Source organism: Ciconia boyciana, chromosome 1 (genome assembly GCF_034638445.1).
Source record: "Ciconia boyciana chromosome 1, ASM3463844v1, whole genome shotgun sequence".
Lineage (NCBI taxonomy): Eukaryota > Metazoa > Chordata > Aves > Ciconiiformes > Ciconiidae > Ciconia > Ciconia boyciana.
Window position 1 is genome coordinate 83,825,180 of NC_132934.1, and position 11,032 is coordinate 83,836,211.

General features: G+C 42.7%; 1 protein-coding gene and 1 pseudogene across 4 annotated transcripts in view; both read right to left on the reverse strand.

Moving 5' to 3' along the window:
• GALNT8 (polypeptide N-acetylgalactosaminyltransferase 8) overlaps positions 1-3,691 on the reverse strand; it is a 25,964-nt gene extending 22,273 nt beyond the window's left edge. For 2 of the 4 annotated variants that reach the window (XR_012044871.1, XM_072877592.1), the window contains exons 1-2: positions 3,030-3,691; positions 710-853 (exon numbers count right to left, since the gene is read on the reverse strand). Coding sequence is in view for 3 of the 4 variants with exons in the window: in XM_072877592.1 (XP_072733693.1) it covers positions 710-853; positions 3,030-3,189 (304 nt within the window). In the remaining variant the exon portion in view is untranslated. The other 2 variants (XM_072877602.1, XM_072877612.1) reach the window with 2 other exon arrangements.
• Positions 3,687-6,304, reverse strand: LOC140658800 (uncharacterized; annotated as a pseudogene).
• Between the last annotated feature and the right edge of the window lie 4,728 nt (positions 6,305-11,032).

An 11,032-nucleotide genomic window follows, 5' to 3' on the forward strand; every position in this document is an offset into this window, starting at 1 on the left:
CAAGGTCAACATTCACGAACCCCACTGTGAGAAAGAAAAGGCCCTTCCTAAATTAATATTGCTCATATACAAGCACATCTGCTGGGATGCTGTTGGCCTTTCACCGTCATGGGATGAGAGAGAAACAGTCCTGCCGGCAGATTTCAGCTAATGCCGAATGGGAACACAGTCCAATCGAGCAGGTGATACAAAGTTCACCAATGTCTTTTCCCCATAGCAACTGCATTGTGTCTATGCTAAAGGTACCCGAAAGAAAAAGACTGAGTGAGTCACAGTTTGCCTTGTTCACCTACACAGCACAGGGGGAGGCTGAGGAAATGGGGCATTTCCAGTTTCTCTCAAAAATAGCTTTTTATGGGAAACAAAATAATGACAGGAATGATAGCCACCTGAGATGAGTACGCTGGTACAACAACCACCTTAAAATTGCTTAAGACTTCTAAAAGACTTCAGGGTCAGGATCTGTCTAATATCCAAAAAACCACAATGATGACTGTGAAAGACTTTATTGTTTTGTGTGTAAGTTCTGAAGCTATCAAATCTTTTTCAAGATTACAAGGAAAAAACACAACCAAACAAAACCCCCAAAATAATCAAAAGTGTCCAGGGAAACCCAAACAAACATTATTGCTGCTATCTATTATTCTGTCCTTCAGGAAATCTAGATAGCTAATCATTGAAAAGTTAAGCAGCATGGCATTTTACTTACAGAGGTTACGAATGTTCCAGTCTAAATGGTCCAGTCTCTGAAGGATGTTATTTTCTTGGTTCAGAAATCGAGGATTAACATCCAAGGAATCAAGTCTTCCCTTTCTTTGATCTTGCAGTAAGTGCACCAGATAACACACAAAACCTGCGTTCATAATTAACAGTGCAACTTTATGTGGTCTCTTCCAGGGTGCCATTCTAAGCTTAAAGAAACTCAGCGTTCTGCTGCTGGTTGGAGTTTGTCTATGGTTCTGGGTCTGCACTGAGTCTTCTTTCCAAATGCACTGTTTCAAATTGCCTCTACTTGACTGAGAGCTAAGTCTGCTCAGATGAAGTAGTTAACAGAGTCTAATGAGTCATAGAACTGATGATGATAAAGTGCGGCTTACAGGTTCAGCTTACCTGCGTGCTTATATGTACCTGTACAAGTTATCAATGTCAGAGAAAGCATGCAGCTCTCACTGGCTTTGTGTAATGCGTCACGTGAACTGAGTGAGAACCTTGGCTGATGCTGTGGGAAGTGCAAAGCTGTTGCGTAGATGTCAGAAAGCCTGTAATACAACAAAGCACACATACACACGAAGACAGTTGGAATAAACTGCAAGTCAATTCTATGTTTCCTGGTCATTAGCAGCTGGGGAATTGTGGCTCAAATTAAACAAAAATGTGAAAATACATTAAAATGGATCTTCCATCAGTTTTTGAGCTAGCTGGAACTTGCCCCAACTTGCCCCAACCGGTAAGTCCCAGTGAACTTAAGAGACAGGCAACCCAAGATTTAGGGTTCCAGCCCTCAAACCAGTCTTTCAGTTGTATTGCTTGGAAAAGCTCTCCAGTCTGCTCCAATACCTCTTTCATCTTTTTCCGCGCTTCTTCCAGGGTAGTAGTAGTTGCATTGTGTATGGTGAGACAACATTCTCCATCAGTAAGATTTAACATACCACATACACCTTGTTCTTTTAACAATAACATATCCAAAGCTAGTCTGTTCTGTAAAGTCATTTTAGACACTTGTTGAATTTGTACATTCATTTCCCCAAAAGCATAATTGGTCCAATTGCTTAGGATGTGTACTTGCCAGGTCAAATTTTCTAGAATAAATTGGTGCCTTTTAAGAGTCGCATATGGTGACTCACTACACATTCTCCAGCATCAGAGATGTTGTTATGCCCCAGGTATAATAATCGGGTACTCGTATTCCATGCACTGCCTGCTCGGGTCGCACCTTGGGCCCATCACTTTCTCAGTGCCTTCTGGTTTGATGAGGCATTGAGAAATCAAACACTCTAGAAGGACACATAGTAGGAATTCCTATTCCATATTGTAATACCACGTTTTCTCACATTAAGATAGGAATATATTTTTCCATTCAAACATCCCCATAATGTTCCTTGCAGGGCTGGGTACGATGTTGTATTACATTGATAATAACTGTCCCTGCGTACCCGGGTACCCTGTAGGTCACTATTCCACACCTTGCAATGTTCCAGACCATGGCTAGTGGGGATACCGCATCTAACCACAGTTCTTCCCATCCTCCAGGTTCCATTACATCTATTGTCTAAATTCCAAAAACCTCAGGAAGGATATCCCCAGCAAGTACACATATCCTGTATAAAAGTTCGAAGTCTGGGGATGTCCTATGTCTCAATGGGATTTCCTGCACCAGTGGTGCAATGTAAGATTGTGGTACAGTTCATTAACTGGGAGCATTCAGGGGAGGGGATTTCAACATTTTCCTAATCAACGGAACAACCGGGATCGGTGTCTCCATACCACATATGTTTGATAGACCAGGCCCACTCGTATCTGGTTCTGTTATCATATTCTTGGCCTGGGCGATCGGGAATTTGTATACACCATATAGGAGATCATTTAACCGTACAGGGGTGCTCAAAAGGTTCTGTTTCAGGGGGTGGAGGCCAATAAGGAATTTGGGTACACGATATCCTGTGGGGATTCTCACAGAGAGTTTGGGTCCACCGTTTACCTGACACGTTGTGTATATCCATCAAATCTTCAGGACAGGGAGATATCGGTAATATAAACGGAGCTCCCAATATGGGAGTTACCGGTTCACTCACATTCCATCTGTAACATATTTTGTTCCAAAGATTGGTCCAATTTGCTGGGGAAATTTGGTAAAATGCATCCTGATTCACTCTCCAGGCCTCATCAGAAACGAAATCATTGTTATATTGACTCTCAAACGGGGTTCTTACACTGCTCCAAGTACAGTTAGCAATACAGTTCTTAACGACTATTTAACTTACTCTCCAATAACTTGGAGAGATTAAGATTAATAATAGAAAAGCCAATACCTTCTCCTGAAGACTTGGGAATCTGAACACAAACCCCTTGGTTAGTATGGTTCCAAATGCACACAAATCCTTGAATAAGTTCCCACACAAGGTTTGGAGACTCATTTCCTCTTCCCTCCCCAAGGATAGTGAAGGTGGGGAAGAGGGCTTTCCAAAGCATCGCGCCTTGTTACAACATATAAAAACAATAAAGAGAATCACACAAACGATGTAAATGACCACTAAGGGTAACAATATAAACATAAGGTTCATGAAAGTTTCTACGACGACCTGCAAATATATAGAACAAAATAAACAGGCTTAAAAGGATGGCACAACCCATCTAGTGTTGACTTGATGATCCCTTCCGTGGGTGTCAGTGGCTATCCAAGCATAGAGGTTGAGTGGAGTTTTCAGGGTTAAGGGTACTTCTTCTATCGTTGGTAAGTCTACCAAGACAGGGTGTCCTGGATAGTGGAGCCGTTTCACTGGATCCTTTGTTTCCCTTTTGAGATGCCCTCTGTCCATAATGTATACCTTCCATTATCGGGGGGTTGCGTCGGCTTCGCCAGGGGGGTCGAGAATCACGCAAGGGCACAGCTTTTGTTCCCCCATTCCCTTCCACCCTCCTAAGGTCCACCTTGGATTTAGTCTCTCCCTGACCGCTAAATCCCATTCGCCTCCCATAATTGATTAATTCCTGTGCTACTTGCCCCCATGTCATCTCCGGGGGACCTCCCCTTCTCTGGGGTCGGGGTGTTCTCAATCAATCCTGTAGTTGCACTGCGTATAATTTCAAGGCATTGGGTAGTCCCCTTATAAGAGGGTGAAGCCTTTCGGGGTCTGCCACATACTGCATAGGGGAGGGTTGTTGCAGAACCAGTAATTGGTCACGCGTTAACTGGAGGCACGCAGTTTTCTGTACACTCTCTAAATATGACCTGTTGTAAGCGTCTTAATCGAGAAAGGGTCTCCCCTTTCCATGGGATCTAATCCACCTGCCCAATATGCTACTCTTTGGGTCAGGGACCAGGGCTCTCTAATATAGTTTGTGGTAATAAAAACTCCCGGTCCCCAATACACTCTTGCCTCATCTTCACTCAGCAAGATACAGTCACCCCCAGTAAGAGACACTTTCCATACATATTCAGTTTCTGTTTCTTGGGGTCCCTGGGGATATTTTTCCTGAATTTTAGCCAAATCAATAAGGGAATAAGGAATGGTACAAGCAGAACTTGCTGAGCTCGTCCTGGACCACCATCTACAGTCTTGGTCTCAATTACAGGTCGCATTTTAGCTTCCTCCTTTCCAGGAGAAAGTATTTCTTTTCCATGTTCTAAGTCTTTAAGAGGGTATAACAATTCTGACTCTTTTCCCCCATCAGAGATCACATCCGTATTTTCTACACCGATTTGGGAACGGGCTTCATCTAATTGCTTCCTTAATATCACTTCCCGCTCCAAGGCCTCCATCAAAGCGGTGTGTAGCCTCCGGTTAGTCGCCCGCTTGGCAACAAGCTGACCAGAGAGAATTCTTGTCTCATTCTCTAGTTGTTCCTGTAATGCCTTCGCTAGATCTTGAAGGGATTTTATTGCTTCCCCCTCTGCTTGTTGGGACACGTGTTTATGCCGTTGTGCTGCCACCAAGGCAGCTCCTAAGACCCCACAAACCAGCGCCTTTCCCTTTCCAAGCTTCAACCTTCATTCTTTAGCCAGAGTGGAGATTCTGTCCACTACAGCTTGCAGATCGTGCCAATTGTTATGGGCCCAAGTCATACCAGGGGGAGAAGGCCGGGCATTATAGCCCTCTAATCTCTCCAGGAGTGGGGTACAGCCTACAACTGGACCTCCCAGGGAGGCCATGAGTATACCATTATAGGGATCAGATCCCTTGTTAGTCCCCTGAGGACCGTCTCCCCTTGTGTATGACTCCTCCCAGAGAGGGGCCGCAGTAAAGACCTGGTCTCAATGATCGCTTTAGTACCACGAGGGAATTCTGTCTGTGACGCCAATTTAATATGTCATGTCCCACCTGGGGGGAGGGGGAAGTAAAATCGTGACACCAACTACATCATGTGAAGGACGTGAGTCTGGCGTGTGGCTAAGGGAAAAGAGGTGGCCTTCCCGTTGAGTCACGAGGTTCAGAAAGGACCCCCCTTGCCTTCTAAACTCCTTCTCAGGAGTCTAGGTGCAGCTGGATCCAGTCTTAGTCTCAGGCTTAGTCAATGGTTTATGTCTAAGGGTTATGAGGACGATAAGGGTAGTCACACGGCAGAGTCAGTGCTTGCCTGCCAGGTCCCTCTCCACCCCACTTGGGAGTGACTCAGATTCGCAAATTCCCTCGGACTAAATTAAGGTGAAACGACACCAAACGATCAATGAGGCATTTTAGTTGTGGTGGAAATAACTTGAACATGGAACGGAACACATCAACTTGAAAAACTTGGAAAGCATAAATGGGTTGGCAACGGTGGGATCTTATTGGAACATTTATAAGAAGGAAAGGAAAGGGAGGGGAAGGGGGGGGAGAGAGAGAGAGAGAGAGAGATAAAGAGAGATATCACCACCCTTGGATCCCGTGATGATGACGACGGGCATGGCAATCCCCTGGTCATGGGCACAGACCTTGCTCCTTACGGGTGTGTCTTTTAGCCTCTAGTCCCGCCTCCGGTTACACCCCTTGAGGGCTTATATGGTTCTTGTTCTAGAAAGTTCTCAATATTCTGCACAGTTCCCCGGGGCAGGGGGGTGCCCCTTCCTGAGATAAACTCTGTGTGACCTCTACCCATACACGCTAAGTAGTTATGTAAGGTGCATCAGAACACTGAACTGTGTCCTCCCACACCCTCTCCACCCCTGACATAAACTGCAACTCACCTCACCACAATGTTTGAGACATTAACTCTTTCAGTCTCTCACAAGACCTTATTGTGGCCTTTCAATACTTAAAGGGGGCTGATAAGAAAGGTGGAGAAAGACTTTTTGCCAGGGCTTGTAGTGACAGGACACGGTGCAACAGTTTTAAACTGAAAGAGGGTAGGTTTAAATCAGACATGGTGGGGTTACAGTGAGGCTGGTGAGACACTGGAACAGGTTGCCCAGAGACACTCTGGATGCCCCATCACTGGAGGTCTTCAAGGTCAGGTTGGACGGGGCTCTGAGCAACCTGATCTAGTGAAAGATGTCCCTGCCCAAGGCAGGGGGGTTGGAGTAGGTGACCTTCAAAGGTCCCTTCCAACCCAAACCATTCTTTGATTTCTCATGGGTTTTTTTTTCTCCCCCTCTATGTAGAGGAAAAAGTAGTAGCATAAGAAGATGAACAGAGTACAAATATAGCCGTGATAAACCTTGTCCCAAAAAATTACATTCCTATTTTCCTACCTGTTCTGCAGAAGCCATTATTTTATCTCCTTCCTTTTTCCTTGTAAGTCATACTTTCTTGTACTACACCAGGAAAGCTGAAATATTTAAAAACCCCTATTTGCTAAGCAGTAGTTCTGACTACTGCCAATTTAATTCTTACCAGGACTGAGGCAATACAGAGGGTAAACCAATGCACATGCGTTGCTATACATGTTTCTCAAACTGGGCACTCTATGCCCTCCTCCAAATCAGAATCCCAACAACAAAATCCCTGGAATCTGGATGAGATTCCCTAGTGACAATGAGAAAGGCAATTTCCATTTTCTAGTTTTTAACACCACCCCCCCACCCCCCACCACCCCAATCCCCCCCAAAAAAAGAAAAAAACCCAAACCACAATCAAACACGCTTTGCCCATTAACATTAAACCACTTTCCAAAATCTTGGAAGTAGATCAGTTGTGATTTACTGTTGCTGATTTATATACAAGCCAAAATAGAAACAGGTGTCAAAACAGGCCTAAGAAAGCACAAAGGAAAGCAAAAGTAGAGATTCACAGGAATCCAGAACTAGCTTCATTCAGAATTTTCTCCAAAAGGTCTCATTTGTTTATTACAAAAATTTTTATGCTACCACCTTTGTAAGCTTTTTCAAGAAAGAATGTTGTTTAGGGTAAGTCAACCTCAAAGAGGCTGCAGTAACACTATCATGAATTACTTGTGAGTTCTTACAACACTTTGAATTCCTTTAAATATAGCAGTCCTCTGATCTCATCTCATATAACACGTATCACTCAGGGCAGGGGGAAAGGAAGAAGAGAAAACAGCAAGGAGAGAGAGGTAGCTACAGAATAATTGCTGCCAGTGTGAATGCTCTTCTCAGTTGTTAACGATCTGCCCACTAAGCAACTGAAGAAAGTTTTAAGGCTTTCCAAGTAAGTCAAGAAAAAAAAATTAAGAGGTAAGAACAAAGCAGCAGACAGACAGAAAGGCTTAATTCTATGAAAGTCACCTTTTCCAACTTGGAGCAATATATTATGAACCATAATTTAAGAGTTATCATATTTTCAGCATAAATATGTATGTAATTAGCCGTAAGTCCAAACCAGAGTCCTAACTGCTTAGGATACACACAGTATTTGAAGAAACATAAGGTCCAAATCCTTCTCTCCACCCTTAGTTACAGATACTATTCCCACCCACACAAGCTGTTCCTAAAATGCAAGTATCTTCCAGTCCTACTTGCATGGGGATCTCAAAAAGCAAAGTGGGTTAAGTTTTCTGCTTTTGCTATCTCCTTCTCCTTCCTCCATACCTACCTCCTTTCATACTGAAAAATTACACTAGCAGTTACCTTCCCCAGAAAGAATAAAGGCTATCAATATTTCCCACACGAACTCAAAATAGAGAGGTGCTCAAATTTATATGAAGACCACTACCATTAGAACAACCTCTCAAGATATTCTCCTACTCCTTACAATTTCTCTTCATGTCAGCCAAGATAAACTGGTGCCCAACACAGCATGTGAACCAAGTTAAGTTCATTGAGCAGAAGTATCACTTTTTCCTTTCAGACTAGCTGAGTGCCAAAAGCGAGAAGTGATGTTTTAGTGACACCTATGCACTGTTTCCTTTTTTCCTCTCAGTCCCAGGGAAATGCATATACTTTCCATCAGACTGTCCAAGGTTGTGTTGGGCCACGTATACATACATATCTATGTACATGCACGCACTCTCAGATATATACCCAAACACACATATATCTAACACAACTGCCAGTATGATTGCCTTCACCAACTCTTCAGCCCTTATTGGTCCTTAACCATGTCTCTTAAGTGCACACACACACTCACACAGCCAAGCAAATAATTCATCTGGTCCATAAACAGATGCTGCCAAGGGTCTGCTTTCTCACAAGACCCTCTACAGCAGGCTGAAGGTGGGCTATGGATTACATTATTAGACTATGTGCTGGGAAAGGACCAAAGCAGGTTCCCTTTCAGCCAGAGATGGTACCAGTGCCATGTATTATTATGCCACTGTACCTAAATTTGTTGATGCACAGTTTTGGGCCTGACCTGAAAATCCCTTTCTGGACAGCCCTCTGGCTGCGTGCAGGCAAGGAACAGAGATGAAAAATGGCAAAGCCTGAGCAGGAGACAGGCTGCAAAAAGTAGAGGCACCCAGTACGCTCAAAGACCATCGCCACTTTCTGCTCTACCAGTGACCTCTTGTGGGGAGGGTGGAAAACAACAACCCCCTCTTTTTCTCTCCATACCGCTTTGAGCAACACCCCGCACAAACTGCAGATTGGCTGAAAAACTATTGCAAGCTGAGAAACTAGGGATAGGATAAGAAGGAAGATCCTCTCATTGATAAACGAGTAGGGATAAAAAAATCACTGATGAAACTGATTTATAGTAATTTTATACTCTGGACTGTACTACAAAATAAGTAAGGTTTTGGTTTTAGGGGTTTTTTGTTTTGTTTTTTTTTGTTGTTGGGTTTTTGTTTTGTTTTTTTTTTTGTTTTTTTTTTTAACATGCAAGACCCGTAAAGAAATTGCTTTGGACAGATAAATAATGAGAAATCACACTGTAGTTTCTAGAAGGTAGGAAGCAGAAGTGCTATGTAAGGCAAAGTATCGTGGAAAACAAAACTTGCAACAGCAGCAGCTGAGCACTAATACGATACTCCACTTTCCCAGTATTCCTATCTGATGTGGAGCAGGCTGCTTATAGCAAACTTTTCATGGGTATTCATCACCCATATGTTCTCCATCTAATGGTTGTCTGAATTAAAATCCTGTAGGGCTGGTCTGTTGTGCAGCTGAAGCCACTGGAAAAGCTGTGCTTTGAATGGGAAAAATAAAAATCACTGCATCACGGTAAGCATTCCCAGAATTGGCACCTAACATTACAGCATTAACTTTGACAGTTTTTTCTGCCTCAGTTTGCTATCTGAAAATGGAAACTGCTTGTTAGCCATGCAGGACTATCATAATAATTGCGTATCTCTGTACTCTATGTGCACTTGTGAAACAATTCAGAAATACTATCATTTTCACAGCAGGATGTGAATAACATGCAATAAATCAAGATTAGGGCCACACATATTAAATAAGCACTAATGAGGCTACTTATTTACAGTCAGGGTCTTATGGAAAAAAGCCTGCAGTCAGAAAAATAATAAAAGTTAAGGATCAAATTATTAACAATATGCACTTCACTTCCAGTCTGTCCTACCTTTTAAATGTTTGAATTGGCAGATTTATTTTAAAACAACTGAACTTATGTTATCAAAAGAAAAATAGACAATCCATGAGAGCCAAATTGAATACATAGTAGGCAGGATCAAAAAAAATCGTATTACCACAAGAGCCTACCTCTTCCTAACAGAGTAAACATTAGCAGCAGCAGGCTTTATGTGGAAGAGCAAAATATGGAAGCTGTTGAAATTTAAGAAACACTTTGCCCAGGAGTTTCACAGTAGTTTGGCAACAATACAGAAATAGGGAGATTCGCATCTTTGGCTCCAGCAATCAGTGTGATTTAATCACGAGACTTCTGTGCCTTCCCTAACCTTGACCTTTTTGTTGTTTTCAATCTGTCTATTCTCTCTTTCCTACTCTCCTTTTTCATCACATTCCATCCCATTCTCCACTTCAGATTTCTCCTCCATTAGGCTTCTACCTTTGATACCCATTTGTCCAACTTGTCCCAGTTCCTTCCCTCCAGTTTCACATTCAAAAAAGGCAAGTAGTAGGAAGCTTGGAAGTGAAAACACAAAATGTTCTGTCACTCATTTTATCACCTCTCAGCCCCAGTTTAAAACCACCTTCCCCACCAATCTCAACTCATCCTAATTTATGTGATTTGTCCTACTCCCAGAACTAGCAGCTCACTCCTTGATTCAAGAAACTTCTTCTTTCACATCTTGAAGCCATCAGAACACTGTACTGCATATAGAAGATCTAGATCTCTGCTCTCAGTTCTGTGCACAGAGTTACTCAGCTCTAAGCTGCACCCTAGCAAACAATGTCCCTGCCAAAAATTTAACCAAAAGCCTCCAGCAACTCCTTGGATATGGAAACAGAAAGCACAGTTCTTGATCAAATTCAGGCAGGGATCTGTCTTTGATCTTAAAATGACTCAAAATATTTAATCCTGAAGCAAAGCTTATCTCTCTTACCAAAAGAAAGATGATGTCCCAGCACATAAAAGCTTTGAGTATCTAAAAATAATTTTCTCATTTAAAAATGGAAGAAATGACACATTTCCTCATGTCTGTGAGCACAGCATACATAATTATGACAAGAGATCAGATGACACGTAGTAATTTGTTTACATGTCCGATTGACACTCCTTGACCTTAGAAACAGCTTGTGCCATTTCGGTTGGTATTTTCTACAGTAGCTGTGCTCAGGGCAGAAAACAAAGCTCAGGAGAGTCAAGAACTTAAAAACGGGGCTTTATCTGAGATCTCATGATCTGAATAGGTGACAGTACCAGCAATCCCTGTTGGAAAGGACATGTTCTAGGTGACATAGTCCTGAACTGCAACATTATTCAAATTACTTGAGCACTTACTAAAGCTCACTGAGATGCTTGCTTTGAGAGTCCCTTTGCAAGGGAGAAACTGACTAGTGTTAAGACACATTCCC